At 34.9% G+C, this 20,595-nt stretch overlaps 2 protein-coding genes across 4 annotated transcripts in view; one reads left to right on the top strand and one right to left on the bottom strand.

The window, feature by feature from the left end:
- LOC144442554 (mitogen-activated protein kinase kinase kinase kinase 4-like) overlaps window positions 1-20,595 on the bottom strand; it is an 87,001-nt gene that overhangs the window by 31,598 nt on the left and 34,808 nt on the right. For all 3 annotated transcript variants that reach the window (XM_078131931.1, XM_078131929.1, XM_078131928.1), the window contains exon 3: window positions 17,646-17,702. In XM_078131931.1, coding sequence (XP_077988057.1) covers window positions 17,646-17,702 — 57 coding nt within the window. The remainder of the gene's footprint in view (window positions 1-17,645; window positions 17,703-20,595) is intronic.
- On the top strand, window positions 2,088-11,529 carry LOC144442313 (uncharacterized). The gene is made up of 8 exons (XM_078131626.1): window positions 2,088-2,275; window positions 3,168-3,287; window positions 3,799-3,920; window positions 4,271-4,397; window positions 4,865-4,956; window positions 6,028-6,310; window positions 7,526-7,698; window positions 8,754-11,529. Exons 1-3 carry the CDS (start codon window positions 2,112-2,114, stop codon window positions 3,845-3,847), a joined length of 333 nt encoding a protein of 110 aa, XP_077987752.1. The 5' UTR covers window positions 2,088-2,111; the 3' UTR covers window positions 3,848-3,920; window positions 4,271-4,397; window positions 4,865-4,956; window positions 6,028-6,310; window positions 7,526-7,698; window positions 8,754-11,529.

Consider the following 20,595-nt stretch of genomic DNA (forward strand, 5'->3'; position numbering starts at 1 on the left):
GACACACCACAGCAATGCTAATTTTGCGAGTCAGGCTTATATAATTTAGTTCACTGACTGTGGATTTAAATAATGATGGCTTCATTTGATATTTGTCTTCACAAACGGTACGATAATAAATTCTACCTCAACTCCAGAGTATTTCAATTTTATCGAGGTATGAAATATAATGACAATGTATTCATTTTTACCTTTCACTCTGTTCAGTCATTTTCACCGTTTTCCAAACATTACTTATAAATTTTATTTTAGAAACTTTTATGAAATATTAATTTAACTGTTCAGTTACCAACTGAATGAAAATTCACACGACAGTAAATTTTGCACAGAATTTTTACAATGAAATAGTATTGTATATGTATCTACAATACATTGTTTGGTTTTCTGTAAACATGCATAGAATATGCAATAAATGATAAATTGACCTGAAAAATTGTGAAAATAACAAAGGCCGTCAGAGTTAAAAATAACATATTTCCAGACAGAGTAAGGTCAAATGACGTTATCAGGGACAGAGTGATATTGTTCCTACAGACTGTAATAATTTAGCATTGACCTTGACACTCATATCAGTTAAAAACACTCCAGATAAAGGAGGGCGAGAAAGCTGGTTCTATTACTAATGGTGCCTATCTCTGTGTCTATATCAATATTTATGGTGACAGCATCTTGAACTGCCCTCAGATTGACATTATTGAAAGAATTCCACCACCTCATCAAAAGCTGGGTTAACTAGGACAAAGGTTAGAGGTCACTACCCACAATGCAATTGTGAATGACTATTCCATGCAGTTGAAATGATATTTTTGTGAAACACAGATCTTTGACCATTTTTTTTGTCTTTATCAAATACTTCCTTTCTGTTTATATCTTCTTTTTTAAGTGGGGTAGGTTTTTTTTTTTTTAAATATTTGCTAATGGTTGATCGATCTTGATTATTATAACTCGTACAAAGGGGATCTCATTATTTCACGCAATCACAAATATAAGAATCCCTTGGTACTATAATGAAGTGATAAGAAATATATTTTGTGGTAATTATAAGTACGTATTACCAACACATTACATATTTACATACATGAATGATAGCACCGGAAGAAATTTAACGAAGACGGACAAACATTCTCGTGACCAAGAATTAGGTTAATGTACGACACTATGAATGAACATACATAACTCCAACACATCAAATCTGAATTGTGATGCAGAGTTTACAATAAACATATTCAAAATGTTAGAGCCCTAGCAACAAAGATGGGAAAAAATCAAGTCAAATTTACATCAACATCAACATTTTCTATAAATGTGATGTTTTAGGTCATTCTTTTAGTATTTACATTGTTTCCTTGAAATCTTGACCACAAATTTTGACATTTTTTAAATTTTTTGTAATGTTGACCATAATTTTAGTAGCAAACTGTTCCAAAATGAATGGGTAACACAGGTAGATTTTACCTGCTTTGAAAATATGACCATTTACTACAAAACAAAGCCACAGAGGGCCTACTACATACAACAACACCTCCAGGTACCAAACAAAGATATAAGGTAGAAGAAATGTTCACAAACGAACTCTGGGAAAATTTATCATCCCAGAGTACCTAAAAATGTTATTAAGATGAATTTAATTATCCGATATAATTACACGTCAGAATGAGTGATGCCCTTGTTTTGACATTTTGACTCTGTTAAATCATTCTTTTCTTTTTGGGGTGAAACTTAGGTGATTTTTTGTCGCCTGCAAATATTTGACCGATATTTCCATTCGCAGTACACAAAATGTATACATTAAAGGGACATGGTCTGCAACTTTTGCGTATTTCTTTGCATTTTTGTTTCCTTTTTAAAGGTTACTCATATTATACCACTTACTGTAACTTGTCTAAACAGCGGTTAGTCACTGGCAAACCTGTACGCAATAAACTGCTGTGATACGATATCTGATTAAATGGTACGTTTTTTTAATCGACCCCTGACCCCGTTCAAACCAGTAACGTCGATGTTCAAACGCGAGAATTTGACCCGGTCACCTAACGGTTTTGGTTTGAACGCAGATATGCGCATGCGCAATCACTACGACCTCTTCAACATGGCAGACACCAACAGTACAGATGCAAGGTCGTCCAACTCTTACGGATTCAGTCAGGAAACGAAGGAAAACAAAATCGTCCATCGGCAAAATAAATATATTTGGACAGATCGACCGCTGGAAAGCACTGAAAGAGGCAAATTCGCTACAATTTCACTGGAAAGTCGCGGAGTTTCTTTTAGACTGGTAAGTATAGCTGTAAGTACATACGCATTTCCTGTCTGTGAATGACACATGAACAGCTGAGTTGTGTTTACATTCGTGTATACATTGATGTATTTGTTGAAATTTAGCGAGTATATCACTCACATGCAAGGGTATTTTAGAGTTGAAATCTTTAACGCAGATACAGTGAATAGTTGTTTGTTTGTGACACCATATTTACGTTTATGACATTGGCGAAAAAGCATGAATATTTGTTTGTTTGTGACACCACATTTATGTTTATGACATTGGCGAAAGCATGGCGCTATAACGCTCGTATACTTTTAGTAGTAGTTATAGTACGACTAAAATACACACAGCTGCAAACCTGTGATGTTTTGTTTTTGTAAAATGATGACCCGTTGTTTTATGTCACTACTAATTGTGGTAAAAATTGGTGACAGGCTGTCCAAACCACAATGGACAATACTGCATTCTCACAGTTGTATGTACGGTAGAGTTGATGTTCTAGCTTGCTAGTATAGCTTGTAAGAATGATAAAAACAACCACCATTGTAGTGTACTATTCTTATTTTGATCATAGTACAATACTATAGCATACATTGATGTCTTATATGAACTATAACTTTGAGTTTTAGAAATACAAAAAATGTAGTATTATTGCACCAATATTTTGCTATCACCACAGTTTTTTAATACTCCAAAACTCAAATTCTGGAAGAAGGTAATTTTGGTGTGTTTACTTGACACCACTCTAGAGCTACAAGTAAATGTTAGTTTTGAAAATTACGAGTCTAACGTTGGTATATGTGCTTATTTTCCTTCCCTAAACATTTCAATATTTTCTGTTTTTTGGGGTTTTGTTTTTCTAAATGTCTAATGTATTATTGTGAATGTTTCCAATTTTACACAGGTACTATGATCATCAACCCAGTAAAGGCAGAGTACTTGCTGAGGGAAAAGATACATCACAGCCAGTAGCCAGTACTTCCCAAGCTACTACAGGAAGAGTTGGCCAATTTCAACAGATCAAGTATGTATAGAGAATATGAATCATAATTTTGATTTTAAATTATTACACAAACTATTCTGCCATTTATTATCTAACCATTATTCTATGCATAAAACTGAAAGTTACAACCATGTAGTTTAATAACTGTATGAACAGTATGTTTATTGTATTCAGAAGCAACCAGCAATGTATTGTAAAGTGAGGAAAACATTTCTTTACATGTAATTTAAATGTTTTATTTTTATCAATCACATTTTATAAATATTGCTGACTCGGATATCTTACTAACTTTTTGTATTTACACAAAGCTATGGCGCTCAGAACATTAGAGTAAATACAATGTAATATTGAATTTGTTTTTACATTTTTGCAAATCATGTACAGTTTCTTTCAAACCATATTGATATCTTTTTATCATTGTTAATGTGTACATTGTACTCTACATTTTAAAAAAATAGACATATTTCATTTTTGAATTGGCTTCCAACAATATTACTATTATTATAGTGTGTGCATTTTGTGCTCATTGTAGAAGTGGACGCACAGTGCCTCAAACATCAACACAACAACTGGTCACTTAGGTGAAGGTGTGCAGATGTTGGGTCAAATGAGTGGTCCAGATGTGTCTAAATTTTTATCAATGGAATCTGATAGGTAAGATTTCTAGTTATACATAACATATGACATACAAATGTACAATGTATTGTTGTCAAATATTTCTGTTGCTTTCCCATGTTATCAATAACAGACCACTTTGTCCAAAATATCACTGGCATGAACAGTTATCAGACTTAATATTCTTAGTAATTTACTAGCCATGTTGTGGGTTTGCATTTAGCAAGGAGGCAGTTTAGACGTGTATGTGGGCATTAAAATAATTCTGGCTGTTACATGTATTCTTAATATGACTATTTGGATCAAGTCATACATGTAGCTGTGAACACGACTACAGGTTGACCAATGTTTGTTGGATCATTGAACATTTGGTTTTCTTTCCTTCACAGGGGTTCTATCATGTCAGGAATTAATGTGTTATATCAGAAATCACCTGTAGTAGTACAGTTGTGAATCCTCCATCAAGAATGTACACCTGACTGCAACTTCCTCCCAGGCACAGGCACAAAGTGAAAGGTACATAATTTATGATGATCAATTGCATTTCATATCGTACATATGTGGAAATACATGTACATTGTAGATACTGGTAAAATACATACAAATGGTAATGATTATTTTAACATTCATAGCGAACATGAACATGTTATATTTATTGGTCATACAACATGGATGTGCTTCTTTGTATTTTTACCCTGTTCCTCATGTCTCACAAATTCTGTATTTTACCTACAGCACCTGTCGAACACAAAGTGCAAGTGCAAGATTATGTCAGAATCATTCATTGATCCATTTGAGGAAGTACTCACATGATTGCTTACCACATGATGTACATTGCAAGCTTGCGTTACATCAGATTCATTGCAGATTACATGGTTATACTTGCCAAATAGTTTGTTGTGTCTAGTTGTACATACAAAGAACTGGTACTAGGAATGTGTCATTATGTTACATATCTGTTTTATTTCATTTATCACTAACAGGTTTCTTTGAAACATGCTGAGAGTAATGACTTAGAAGAGTCCGGTGAAGAAGATTCAGACTAGTATGAACCAAGCTTCAATATAACTATGCTGTGAGTATATGTACATTGTATGAAATTTATTTTTGAAATGATATTGACAGTGTACATGTACATACAGTGATGTGGTGGAGTAGAGTGAATGTATTTGTTACTGCGTAGGGGCAGTGAGCATTTAATTTATCGATTGATCAATCAATTGATTGATTATTATTTGGTTGAATGATTAATCAATTGAATGATCAATCTTTGTGGTGCAATATGACTTATTTTATGTTGGATATTGATCAATTCACTCATTGAGTTTTGTGGTGATATAAAACTCACTACAATTCTGCCAATGCGTTTTCGGAGACAAATGTTGACACGTAGGAGATTTTGAGGTAGTCTACAAAGATATCATGATGAGACGACGCATCGATTAGCTGAACAATCTAGACTGCATCATTATTTTCGACATGTTTTGATGCGTTTTAAGAGTCACAGTTCGAGATCAGACGCCTTCTTACTATCCATGATTGCTTGTGTTACTTCTGATGACCAGTTCACTCCTCTTGTTGCGGCCATGTTTGTGAATGACTATCTTAAATTCTTAGTCGCTAGGCTCATGGGTCACTTTGACAATGGTAACAAGGTCAACATATACTGTAGGTGAGGGTGTCATCTGAGACAAGGTATGCTTTCACACTGCCTTTAGCACCTTCTTCAACTGTTTGTCTAGTGTGATAATCTCCCAGAAGATGAGCGATAAAGCAAACTGTTAATGTGAGTGATCTCTCGCCAATTATGAAATTAATGGTGTTTTAATTTAGATCAGAGGAGAAGAATGGATATGGCATCTTTATTTAGTCAATAAAGAGAGAATAACATACAACTGAAAGAGAGAAAAGTAGATAGGAAAAGAGAACTAAATGAGTGACTTGATCAATATCACACACGAAATAATTTTTATTGCACCACAAAAATTGATCATTCAATCGATCAATCATTCAACCAAATAATAAATCAATCAATAAAACGATCAATCAGTCGATCTATGGATCAAACAATTACATGTTCGCTGCCCCCGTGGTTAGTGTTAGTGGGTGATTCACACGATAAATAATAATTGTCAATATTTTGTAGGGATGATGGACATATAGAGCCAGATGATGAAGATGCTGGACAGTAAGTGACAATAAAGATGAAAGTCTTGACAATACTAATAACACAAGTCAAGTTCAAGGAATTCAACATGTTCAAAGTGATGAGGACAAAGATTCTTTGCTCAGTGATACTATGTGCCTTGTGTATCTGAAGCAGTTACTCAACTCAAACCAGAGTTTCCTCGGTGTGCACAGTAGCTGACTGCAATGGTGAAATCAATATTTCTAATGAATTTGTTGGTTCTGCCTTATACTTGAAGTGGGTGAGTATATTGGAGGAATGACAACCATGTAATATTCATGGTGATCTATATTTCAATCACCGATATGATGTTGACTTGGGTTTTGATACTACACCATCCTAATATACTGGAGTGCTTTAAGAAATTGAAAGGTATGAATGAAACCTATCACATTCTCAATATGTGTATAGGACAGATACCAATGATCAAAGTGTACATACTTTTGGCATTTTACCAATCTTTGTTAGAACCATGGAAATGAATGTATTTTTGAAAAAGATCACAAGTGGTTTTGTTTCAGTTTTGAAAGCAGAATTCCTATTGAGGTACATCAGGCACTGTACTCTATTCAGTAGTCAAATCACCCTACTAACGTTGATATAGTCCTTGTGTTTATGCTGTGATCTCATGCTTGACTTCATCCCTACTGACGTAGATATAATCATTGTGTTTAGGTTGTGATCACGTGCTTGAATTCATCCCAAAATTGTAAAAAATATTGTGTTTAGCATTACTGTAACACGCTTGATAGGAAAGTATTGAATAATCATGTGTTCTAGCTATCATTACTAGTTAAACCTTTGATGCTATTTTCAAGTTATTGACCGTGTCAATTTTAGACCATTACTGCATGCTCCATAACCAAACAAAGAAATAAAATTAAATTGTATGTTTTCTGTGTACCATGTACCAATAAGTACAGCTAAAATGATGTAGGCTTGGTGTTTCACTCATGTGAAATAACTGTTAAATGCACACCCTCAGACAGCTTGTAATGTAAAAGAAATAATTACATAGGTGCTGTGCAGTGTGATGTAGAAGTAGTCAAGTTGAAATGTAGATTATCAGTTAGAAAATAAACAACTGCAGCCATTAAAAACCATCAAGTCCATGTATAATGTTTTCACTAGAAGCCTGCTTTTACTACACTGTGAAAGAATAGCAATACTAAGGAACCTACTGTGTTTGTTGTCTCTGTTATTGTTAGTCTAGAGTTTAACTATGTCTACTTCTGTGTCAAAAACATAATTTTCTATGAGTGAATCACCAAGCCTACATTATTTTAGCTGTAAATCAATGTGATATAACAAAGCCAATAAAGGTTGTTGTGTGGTTTCTTATTCTCACAGAAATGTCAAGCTGAACATGTTGAGTATGCATGGTGCTCACAACCAATTTTGAATAGGCACTTCCATAGTGGAGACCTTATATACTGTTCTGTGTATTTGTTTTCAGGACAACTTCAGACCTGGAGTCTTTTCACCAACATACATTGAATGATTGATGTATGCATCTAAGTGCTCAGCAAATACACCACCCGTTTACAGTGCAAGAAACTTGCTTGCAGCTCTAGATCACAATGTACATGTTGACAGAGATTTACTGAGGACAAGGGAAGGAGTGATTCGGTAACAATAAATAGTTCTCTTTTAATATAAACATATATACATGTATCAGAAATATACTTAGTACATATTAGGTAAATCATGTCAAAGGAAGAACATTGGATGAAGTCTAATCTGGTACAATATTTCAATACAAAAATTATCCAGTCTAGTTAACCACTAAGACAGAAATATAGAGTCTCATCAATGTCAAAAAGTGTATTCAAAATGATAATGTCAAACACTGAACAGTGCATGAATAAAAAAAAAACTTCAATCATTCACTTACGCATGCACACACACACACACACACACACACACACACACACACACACACCTATAATGAACATAGATTACAACACTATTTGACTAAGCAGCATAGTTTGCCTATCACAAGCTGTGCTAAACTACCCACTTGTGATGAGTTTTTCTGTTGAAATGTACAAGTCTATCATGTAATCACTATAATAAAAAAATGTCAATCACGTAAATTTGGCTACACTCAAACATGGCTTTCTACTTGACACAACACCAAGTATGCACAGAGTTAACATTTTTCTAAGTGAAGCTGTTAGTTTTGTGTGTGTGTGTGTGTGTGTGTGTGTGTGTGTGTGTGTAATATGTGTAGTAGAATAACTAAGGCAATGATCAAATCTGTTATAATAATCACCAGGGAGGGAAAGATTTGTAGATATGTTTTGAACAGCTGGTGAAAGGCAAACTCGGAAGGCTGAGAAATTTGTGTTGAATGATACACCAAATTATAGTAGCATGCCTGCAGCACTGAGTCTGCAACTTTAGTAACTCCTATCTACTGTCCTGCTAGTAATACTATGTGTATGAGTAAAAGTAAGCTGATATGGGGGGGGGGGGGATTATATGACAAGCATACAGGTATGTATTTTTGTAATGTTATTTGTTTAGGTGTGGCTAATAGCATAAACTGTAAATAGCACAAGAACGATAGTAGACACTAGCAAAATTGTAAATCAAGTGCCATACACAGGCTAAAACTGCATTAACATGAATGCTTATTGTAACAACAAATTTTGTCTCTTTTCCTGTATTATGAATTTTAGCCACCACAGAGTATTCCAAAAAAAAAAAGAGTTGTAGATGGGCTATCACACCTCTCAAAGTGGAGAAAACATACCCACATTTGCTTGCCTTGAAGAAACTAATAGTGGACACAAGACTACTTGACTGACAAGGAATGAAGCGAAGGAAGGAACTGGAAGCCAGTGACCCTAGATGACTGTCAAGAAATCTTGCTCCCATATCTCCACCCCCAACAGCATCATTGGTAGAAGTGCAAGTGTTGAGATGACCTTGATTCACTATGCATTCACTGAAGTCTGGATGGTCTAAATCCAGTGTATGTTAAGAATGGGTCAGGGTATCTGTCCCTTATCACCCAGACACAACAGCTTATAACAACAACATGGTTGCCAACCCCTAGTCTACCATGTTGCCAAAGAACAAAATTTGTGCAAGCAGCATGCTTTTGGCATCATTGTTATCTTCAACATCATCTACTGCAAAAATTCTTGTCGCCATCTTCTGGCTATTGCTAGAACAGCCTCATTTGGTACAAGAAAATTAAAGTCCTGTAAAGGAAGGGAAAAAAAATAGGGTTTTTTTAGTTTATATGGAGGACAGTGTCTAAAATCATGAGTTACATGGTATGAAATAGAACATTTTGAAAGGAAGAATAGTGCAGTTCTTTTGATTTTCAACTTTATAGCAATAAGTGAATCCATCCATAATGCTGCACATACTTCATGTACATGTACATGTTTATTTGTTACATTCAATACATTTATGCAAACTTTGGTTTGTGTAATCTTCATAAACCATTCAATTGATCCAGTTTGATTTGTTTAGATGTGTTATTTTGGTTGAATCACAGTTCCAATGTTATCATCTGCTGTCATTTGTGATGTAACCAGAGACTACTATTCATTTGTCATTACAGTTACTTTTAAATGACAGGAGTTCATGAAGGTACTTCTAGTTTAGCATGATTGCGAAAAGGTGCATGGCTGTCATGCAGCATTCAAAGGGACACGGCCGCTCACAATATGGTAATAATTTTTAGGAAGTGAGGTCCAAATTTTTTCTGATGTCAGTATTTTCTAGGGTGTACTGCAATGGGCCATACCATGTATCATCACGATATGATTACGAACAGGTTGTGACATCACAGGACATACTAAGGGAGCCATCAGTATTTACAGGTAGGGTTGGGCCAAAGGAATCAGGGGGTGGGTCACATTTTACAAACCTGTTCTTGGGGGTCATATTTTGGATAGTAATGTTTAGGGGAGGGTCACATTTTACAATCTGTAGTTTTGTGACCAATTTTAAGATTCAATGATTGTCAATTTCTTTTGTGTGTTTTGAGATGTAAAAGTGAGATGAACACTCATCATTTACTTTTACGAGTCTTTTACATGCCAAAGTACAAATACATATAATGTAAGAAAATTGTCTATAAAATGATGCATTTTATTGATTGTACCATCTCACCTTATCACTCACAATGCAAAAAGCACTGGCAACTATGACGGTGTTGTTACATATGGTAACTTTGTGATCACCAATATTAGTGCTCTCAGAACTGATACCACAAAATTAGTGTTGAATCAAAGCTTTTGTATCGCTTAATCTTTCGTATGAGTGCTTGAGCATGACAATATGATAGTTCAAAAGAAAACAACAAGGATCATGGGACGAGTTGATATCTGTCCAAAAACAGAGTCTGTCCGAAAACTGCAACAGTGAGTGTATACATATAATGGGAAGATTGATTAGCATTCAGTTTATGGAATTATCATGGGGAGGGTCATGTTTTACAAAATGGGACAAAGGGGAGGGTCACTTTTTACAAATGGGGGGAGGGGGTCATGTTTTACTGAACAGATCATGTGTGATTTCCTCTGGCCCTTCACCCTGTCAATACTGAAGGCTCCCTAATTTGGGAAGCTTGTATGTACAGATCCTTAATAAGCTTTACCACTCCACCTTGTTTCACATTTCTTTGGGACAGGTACAAACAGCCCATAGTAGTACAGTGCTAACAAGATGTTGGTGAAAATGTTGGATTTGCTTCTAAGAAATATTGTTACTGTATGTAGAAATTTCCATTAGATACTAATGAATCCAGAGTTCATGAACATCTATGCTCAAATGTAGCATAGTCTTCATAAATTGTGAATGTGTGTTTGTCTCTCTTGATATCAGAATAGTTGTTTCCTGTGCATTGTATGCATGGTTCCTAATCTAATTCAAGGCCTTGATAACTTATGACTTACAGTAAAAAACTTGGATATCACATTGAGAATGTACATTTACTTTCGTTTCAATTTTATTGTCACTAGAGGTCCGGTGGAGGTCATACTACAAATATTGAAATAGTGCTTGTAGCTGATTAACAACCTGTAATACTAAAACTGTAAACAACACAGAATAGTAAATGTAGATCGAGATGAAAACATCACTAACTGTAACTGAAATGTTGTTTTTTTGATTGGACAGCCCATGATTAGAAATCAGTAACATTGTTTTCATCCAAGCAGTACAGTATTAGGTTGAAATTGTGATGTCATTGGATAACTACAATTGTAACAACAGATTATTTGGTTTGGATTTATAGTGTGTGTACAGATACTGTATGTTTCACCACCTGTGATTGTATAGTGGTCATTAGGGTGGACAACATCATTAGGTAGTCATTACATCTAACAAAAATATGGACAACAAACATTTCAGAAGCTGCTAGTGCAGCTTTGAAAGAAGCGTTTGTGAGATGTGAATAATGTCATGTTCATTCTGTGGTCAGCTATTAAATATATATGTACTCATTGACCCTTGAGGTTCTATGATGTACTATTGTTAAAAATGAACATATGTTCTTACTTCCATTCTTTGTTGTCTGTCTTGTAATTGGTTGTCAATATCGCCAATGGTAGGCATACTACCTTCCCTAACCCTACCCTGTTACCCCTTCCTGTCCTTCTGCATACAGCACCCTCTTCCAAACCACTAAAACTAGCCTGAAGTAAGAAAAGTAGCACTTACATACATACATACACACACATACATACATACACACACACACACACACACACACACACACATACATACATACATACATACATACATACATACATACATACATACATACATACATACATACATACATGTATGTATGTTGTGTATGTGTAATAATAATGTTCTTATATAGTGCTTTCCCACTCCATGCTCAAAGTGCTACATCCTACCAGGTCCCCAGTTATACAGCTGGTTTGACTAAGGCACAGTCATGGTTCAAATCTTGCCCAAGGACTTTAGCCACTCAAAAATAAACAGCAGGCAGCAACGGGGCTCGAACCTGCAATCTGTAGATTTCAAGCCACGCTAACCATTCACCCATCATGACTCCACAAAGTGTGTTTGTGTATATGTGTGAGTCTATGGGGGGGGGGGGGCATGGAAAAATAAAGTACTTACAGGGGGGCATCAATTTTTCCCAAGTTTTTGTGGGGGGGGGGGGGGGGGCTTGAAAAAAATACAAGGAAAAGTGGAAATCCTCCGGGGTCCCCCTTGAAGTAAAATCTGGACACTCCCTTATGTACTTTATTACATGTATTTACTTGAAAATAATGAAACAATACATATATTTTGCATACATTTGATAATGGACAGATTAAAGGAAAATTAAAAAAAAACATTTGGAATCGTATGGGACCTATCAATGAGTATCATGACACACATTGGGGAAATAACCAATACGATGCACAAAAATTACAGCCAAAAAAGTTGCATTCTTGCATTTATTTCAAATGGAAGTTTCCTGAAAAACAATTGTATTTGTAAATTCTGGTTCAATTTGTCGGCAAAAGTAATGCTTTCTGCTCGTTACATGTCCCAAATAACTTTGACCTTCACACAACGCAATTGTTTTTGTACTTTGATGGCCATAAAACTTGGTTTGTGCAAACAAATCACCAGTTTATTAGATCTAGAGCCCATGCCATCACGATGTCACACACAATAAAGATTTTACTATTTGCACAAATCGCCTACATATTCTCATCAAGCGATGACACATTTACAGATTTGCAATATGTGGTGGAAAGATCTCGAAAACACTGGTTAGAAACACGTGTATTTGTTTATATACTTACATCTGACATGGCTGGGTCACGTTCCGATCCTGGGCCGGCCGGGCATAGGTCACCGCATAAATTACTTCTGCGCATGCTCATTACATGTGGTTGTCAGGTGATCGATTCTGAACGGTTTGAATCATGGCGGGTCATACATATTCTGCTGTGGGGTCAACTCAAACTTTATCGCTCAGAAACAACGCCGGAAGATGAATTTTCATACAATTCACGTCATGTATCCTTTTTACACTTGTACTAGAGTAGTTCTGTGTAAGTATTTAATGTGCATCGATATAATGTAAAAGCATTCAGTTGCAGACCAAGTAACTTTAAGTTACAAAGGCACAGTAAGATTGTAAAATTTATTTGGTTTCAAGAAAATATGGTTCAATTTTTACAAAATGAAAAAAGATTTATGTTAATTTTTTGCAAAATCTTGTAATAACTAAGCAAAATGCTATGAATACCATAACATTTATTATTCAAATTTAACTAACATCTCAACTCATCTAAACCATCTTTCATTTTCTGAAGAACAAACCTGTAAAACTGTCTCCCTGAAAATTCCAAACCTAAAATTTTGAGGAACACCACCAAATGAATTAATTTATGACAAGCAATAAAACCTAGTTGGTAATTTTATTTTCATTTCCTACTTCCTGAGGGTTTCAATTCATCTTGTCAATTAAAATTTGAAAACAAGTCACATCTAGTTACTTCGAATGAAATCCAAAATTCTGTGACCTGATAACAGTTAAGTACATTGTACATCTCTCAAAGTACCAGAGGTTTAGACATATCTATTCCATTCAATAGATTCTCTAAGTCCAATACTGTACAAGAAAGCAAAATTGCATATAATTAACATAAAATTTGCGTAACGTTTTGGGATGAATTGAAAAGAAAATTTCATATTTTTTTTCAAATTTGCTCATTACTTTACTCAAACTGTTCCTAAAAATATCAAAACTCTTTTCAATTTTGAAAAATATCAAAATGGTATGAAAAATTTAACTTGATATTCATTTCCAACAATCTTTCCCTGAAACTTTCTCTTTCATTTTTTGAATATTTTGCTTACATTTTGAACCATTTTTTCTTTGGACAAAAGTTTAAAATTGTTATTCTTATCATCAGAGTTTTTTAATTTTGTAGGTTTATTTTGCTAACTACTAATATACAGGTACATTCAGCATGACTTATACATTGCATTCTTAAACAGTACAATAAACATTGCATCAATGTCGAGTGTGTGAAAATTGTAACCCTAGATATTTTCGCTACTAGAAATTCTTGCAATTTTTTTTTTATAGTTTTCAGCTACTTCTCAAAGACTAATTTTTACTAATTACCAGACTGGTACATTGTGTTCATGTACACGAAGAAATTTTAGTCATTACTTAGTTTTTGCATATTTGTTGTCTAGCGACAGAAGCACAAATAAATCTTTAGCAAAAATGTCCAGATTTACTTGTACTTTGGCTTGTTTAAAATGACAGTGTTTGTAGATTGTTGAAGAATATTATTATTTAGGTGAAAAACTACCAGGAAGTTTGATATTCAGCTATTTTTGAACCAATCACTTAGTTCTATGCTTTATCCCTGGAAGTTAAACCCTGGTGATGTACAGTGCTGTCTGAAAATTCCTGATCAGGTAAGCAAGCAGTGTAATTTGCATATGATTTACATAACCAGGAACTACAGATAATTTGCATATGTTAAACATGACTAATTTACATATCATTAGCATAATGCCACCAGCTTGCTTTTTTACGGATCAATAAACAATAAATCAGACAGTTTTCGGGACCATTTTTACACAACCCATTTGCAAAACAGACATCAATACGACAACATTTGTCGGCAGAAATTAAATTTGAAATTGTTACCCTGACCCCGTGTGTCTAAAGTCAGTAACCTCAATGTAACTTTCTAAATTTTAATCTCAAAATGTAATCATCTTTTAAATTACTCTTTAGATGGATGATATATTAAATATCTAAAATAATATTCAAGGCCACATCATCCTCTCTATCATGCGGTAATCTTACGCGATAATAACGTACCACTTCTTTATGCTAACTCAATTTTCGTGTAAGATAATTTGTGGCAATGTAAATACATGCAACAGTGACATCAAAGTTTAATTGGATTTGATACTCCAGGGTTCAGTTTTGATCTTTGAAGAAAATTAATTACTCGTATATGGAAATTAATTATTCTAATCTTTCAGGCTTCATTTCCTGTTTATACGATAGAAAATACAGCAACATCTATACTGAGTTTCACTACGACGAGCATAGCACATAGGTTACTCAAGTTCCTGCCATTTTTTGAGGCACACAAATTTTACTTTTTCATAAAATTTTTCAACTAACGACATAATTTTGACACAATTTTGGACTGAAATGTTACAAATTATTTTGTTAATGTCAGTATTTTACAAATAGGTATTTGAAAATGATGAAATTTGAAGAAAATTTCAAAACTTTGTTGATTCAGGTTCAAAATTTTTAACTGAAGTAGGATGTTTGGGATTGCTGTACAACTGATTACCATGTATAAACGATTACAGCAGCTACTAAAATAGTCACGCATATCTTAGCCCAGAGACAAATGTCTTTTCGTCTACCTAGAGACAATGTAGTTTTATCATGTCATACCAGAGAGCCAAGTCTCTGGGTTACACATAATAGAATCAAACCTACATGTAGTTTCTGCAAGTAGTTTGTAAAGTAGATACACACAGTCATGATCTGGGGCAGACTATTAGTGTTACAGCTACATGTAGTCCTGCTTGCAGACAGAATAAGTCAGAAACTCGATCCTGACAATGACCCACCCTCCTTCTCCCTTTTGTAAGAATCACTTCCAGTACACTGTCTGCAAGCAGTCCTGACTATATTGCAGCTTGGCGCTTTCATACAGATATAAAAGTTACTCTTCCATGACATAAAACAGTTCTGTATGGATATAAAAACTTAAAAAGTTCATGAACCAATTTTGTTTGACATAAAAGTTACTCTTCCTTGGTATAAACCAGTTTTTGTTTAGACATGTAAGTCCTAATGATTTGCATATGTCTCAATTGTGGCACCACTATTCATTACATGATTATTTTAGTCTATCTCTATTGTTATGTCTCTTGGCTGTCTCCACATTGTAGTCTGTGTCACATGTAAATTTAGACATCAATAAAGATGACAGTACTGCATAATATCATCTACCAGGCTGTGCCAGGGCTGTATCATATCAGCTGTCATGGGTATAATATCACAGTATTGTGTTGGACTAATAATAGACAGACTATAGTATTATCTAGGCTCTTCAACAGACATAAACTATGTGATGGTTACATAAATAATTCTGCTATTGAAATCGTTGTGGATTTAATTAGACAGCTGTAACCTACACACAAGACAGACACTGTGGATTCACATATGACAGTTGAGAACTGTGTCTCACCAACGTAGGAAATGACACCAATATTATTTGCTCTACTTGAACATGATGTCCTGAATGCATGTTCCTCAAAAATACAGTTTATAAAGAATATATATATATGCTATCATGTATATAATGCTCTGATATAATCAAAGAAATGTGTACATGAATTGGCATGCATGTACACAACTTACTAAAGGATTGAAAGCCTTCCTACAAAATGTGAGCATTTTATGAATACATGTAAGTTGAATGTAATAGAGAAAATAGCCGGGGTGTGAATCCTCAGAACCCAAGTTATAGCATTTTACCTCATCCAAGAGGGTAAACTAGAACAAGAAGGTCAATAGGGAACTTGCAAACCTGCCATGTTGAATGTTGCATCATGGGAAATGTGATAATAAATACTAATCAAATAGTATTGTAAACAATAATGTTACATTGTTTTTAACAACAAATAATCAATCAACTCATAGTCACTCTGATCACTGTGGGAGGTTTATTTTATCGGTAGCTCCAGATTAGGTATTACGATAACCACAGCAAATCCCATGGTTCTTTGCGTCTGAGCATGCTCAGTATGGATTGCAAGTTCCCTATTATTCTCACATGTGCCCACAGTAATATGGTACATCTGGAGTGCTAGCCCACAGACTAGTCATGTTCTTAACTGTGTCTGGCTATCCAAACCAACAGCTAGAGATAGCAAAGTCTGAAGGCTATCTATGAAGTGAAATAATTTCTTCTCTAACAGTGAAGAGAGATCTTAAGATTTGATTTTACAGTTTAACATCTTGGCAATATAGAGTAGAAATTGTGGTGTTGATCAAGAAATTGTAAAGACGTGCCGAGGTGGTAAAATTCTTTTTCAGGTATTGACATATATTCTATTCAGGTAATGGGATATATTCATAATTCAGGTAATGAGATATATTCTGTTCAAATACTGCTACTTGATAATATGTTACGCCAAAAAAAAGAAGACAGAAATGTTTCTTGTCAGTGCGTGCATCACTTGAATACACCCGCGTCGATCTTTTTTTTTTGTGTGTTTGTCCAGCCCATGCAGTCTGCAGATCCATGGGGAAACACAAAAATAACCCTCCCTACTTCAGTGAAGACAAGTGCAGAGCCAATCATGAACAAGTAAATGGCATCTGTCCCACATACACACTTGCTGTAAAGTACTAAATAAAAAGAACAGTAACTGCCATAAATAGTAGACTGAGTGACAGGTTTGTTGAGAATTAAAAAATCTCGTCATCGCACCATTTTACACAAACTGTCCTGACCAGAAACAATTCTTTTCTTTTTTTGGCCTTATACAACAGGTGAATTTTAGAATGAGTTTCTTACCTCTGTGACGTCCATAACTTTGATAGCAGCAAGCTGCCCTGTTTTGACATGACGGCCCTGTGAAGTAATCAAAACATAAGTCAGGTTAATCTACATAAACATCATATTATTTCTGGCTTCCTGAAGTTTAATCAATATGGCTGTCTCTCCTTCTGAATACTGGGGTGTCAATCATAGCAAATCACGTCAGTAATATGACATATTTTTAATAAATAAAATCGGTTAAGAATTATGCAATGATCAGAAGCTTGTAATAACTGGATAATGCTGTAAACATACATATTTTTGCCGCAGGAAAATTTTGCGATTTTACAGTCTTTCGCTGGTTCTCAAAGACTAATTTTTTACTAATTACAAGACTGGTACATTGTGTTCATATACACGAAAGCATTTTAGTCACTACTTATTTTTGTGTTTTTGGTTTCCAGCGAAATCAGCGAAAGTAGGTCTTTAACAAAAATTTCCTGGTTTATAAATTAAAGTATGTGAATCTGATAGACATGAACTCATTCTTAAAAGTTGCGTGTAGCTGAGTCAAAGTTCCAGCCTGTAGACAGGTTAAGTGATAACAAATATTAGATGAATATCTGAATAAACATTTCTAATCATCTTAAATCTTGCACTCAAATGTAATGCATCTAATATTCTCAACAATGAAACAAAATGTTCACAAATATGGCTGACCGTTCATCCCTTTCAAAGAAATCTGTCAGGGGTGGGTTGGGAGGGGTGAGGGGTTTTGGCATAGATGTCACATTCATGGGTGTAAAAAATGAGAAAAACAGAAAACATGGCCTGAAAATCGTAACGTGAATTGTAACTAGGATGTCACAGTTCTTCTTCAAGTAGCACCCGTTCGATAATGAACTGAGGTGAACAACCTATAAATTGGGACACATTTTGCTATAAGTGAAACTCAAGAACTGATTTGGAGCACTGATTCGGAAGCCGATCATGGCAGGATAAACCAGAGAGAACAGCTGAACACAAATTGAATTCAAAGTATAATTGGATCAGATTTACTTTGACATTACGAAATACGTCAATAAAATTAGCCACGGAACACTGTGAACTACATGTAGTTCCTAATGTAAATCTCATTCTCTCAGTACATTAGTAGTCCGAGGCTATGAAAGTGATTTCTAAGTCATTGACTAGTCAATCCTGAAACAGCTTTGAAGTTAAAATACAGGATAGAATAATACAGTACATCAAACAACTGCAAACACTTACGCAGGGCGCCATGTAATATTTCGTGAAAAAGACCCATTAACAGAAACTTTTATTACAATTTTATGAGTGCAAAACATTAATCTTTCAATTGCCATTATGGTCTGCACAAGTACTTGAAATAAGTATATGATAAATCATTCACACAGCTTTAGAAGTGACACCAATCAGACACCTTTCTTTTTAGCAAGGCTAAAACAATAAAGCTGAACTGACAGAGGTTAAGAATCTACAAGGGCAGTCGATAATTAGACCAGACAACCTGAATAAACATCTATCTCTTCCTCCCACTCATCATGCTAGCCGTCGTCGTTGTCGTTTTATTGGACCTCTAAACTAAGTTCAGACACCGATTTCCTGTCTGTCTGTCTGTCTGTCTGTCTGTCGGTTTGTTCATTCTTTTTATTGATTTACAATTGACACGTTTATTTGAGGACTCCAAGTCTTGCAGTCACCATATTTCTGTAATTGTTTGCCCGAGGTGAAACCTAGCCACGATTGTGCTAGGTGCTCTGATCCGGATACTAATGTTTTGGAGCTGTTTTGGTATTTCTGCTATAGAGGCAATTTGAAACTTTAAGTAACAGACATCTTATGCACAATGAAGCAGCTCAATTGACACTAATTTGATTTAGTGCTCATCCAAAAGAAGGACTAGCATGTCATTTTTCTGGTCTGCAGATTATGTTTACTTGCAGAACAGTGCTATTCATTACATAGTTCACCATTTATGCCAAGTCACGGTGGCCTCAATCAAAGTCGGAATGCAAGACAGGTATATATTCCTCAACAGAGTGAAGACGCCATGTTATTTACTGCCTTTATGAAAATACATTACTTGCAAAGTAGGCAAGAATTGGCATGAACAATTTTTAAACCATTTCGTGCAAAAAAATAGACCTAAATTTATTGACACTGTTCTGTATTAATACTGAGAACACACAACTGTCAGTGTAATAATACAAGTTTTGAACTTCTCAATGTTTGTAGCTCAGAGGTTTGGCTATCTGGCTTGAAAATGTCATTCGTCAGCACATACATGTAAATGTATACTGTCAAGCCAGTATGTATCTACAGTCAGATATCCAAGTCTCTGGGATAACATGTTTGGGAATCTAAAATGTTGCAAAATGGTGTATTCTTCCCATTCCCTTTTTCATTAGGAATAAGAGAAATGAACTTCTGTATACATGTAATTATGTTACTCTACTTTATACCATTGCATTCTTTGATTTTTTTGCAAAAAAAAAGTATAATTTTCCACAATTCTTTGAGCACACGCAGGTAATTACTTGTGGATCGAGAAGAATGACGACGATTCCAGATCTTGTACACGCTATAAATCTTCACAGTCAAGTCAAATATGGTACATTTTATACTTCCTAACAGACCTATACAAAGTACACAGTGTTCTACTAGATAACTCAATATTGCATTGAACAGAGTTCATCGATACATCAACATATAAGTGTTGTCTATGACACTCAAAATTTCTCTCACAAATTTTTTTTTGAAAAGTTACAACTGAACCTTTTGACCCCAACATCCTCTCTGGATGCTATAAAAGCTTGTAGGACAGTAAAGTATACTTTATATGTCAACGTACTACAAGTAGAACTATATAGTAAATTGTCCCCAATGTATCGCGTAGGACGGGATGCATGGAGACTTGTTGAAAAACACTTGGCAGGGACTTGATAAATATTTCTTGGTAGTTTCA

The sequence above is a fragment of the Glandiceps talaboti genome, chromosome 11, assembly GCF_964340395.1.
Source record: "Glandiceps talaboti chromosome 11, keGlaTala1.1, whole genome shotgun sequence".
Taxonomy (NCBI): domain Eukaryota; kingdom Metazoa; phylum Hemichordata; class Enteropneusta; family Spengelidae; genus Glandiceps; species Glandiceps talaboti.

Coding starts and splice junctions, on each gene's coding strand:
- LOC144442313 (XM_078131626.1), top strand. CDS start 2,112: ATGCAAGGTCGTCCAACTCTTACGGATTCAGTCAGGAAACGAAGGAAA. Junction 2,276..3,167: donor GCGGAGTTTCTTTTAGACTG/GTAAGTATAGCT, acceptor AATTTTACACAG/GTACTATGATCATCAACCCA. Junction 3,288..3,798: donor GGCCAATTTCAACAGATCAA/GTATGTATAGAG, acceptor TGCTCATTGTAG/AAGTGGACGCACAGTGCCTC.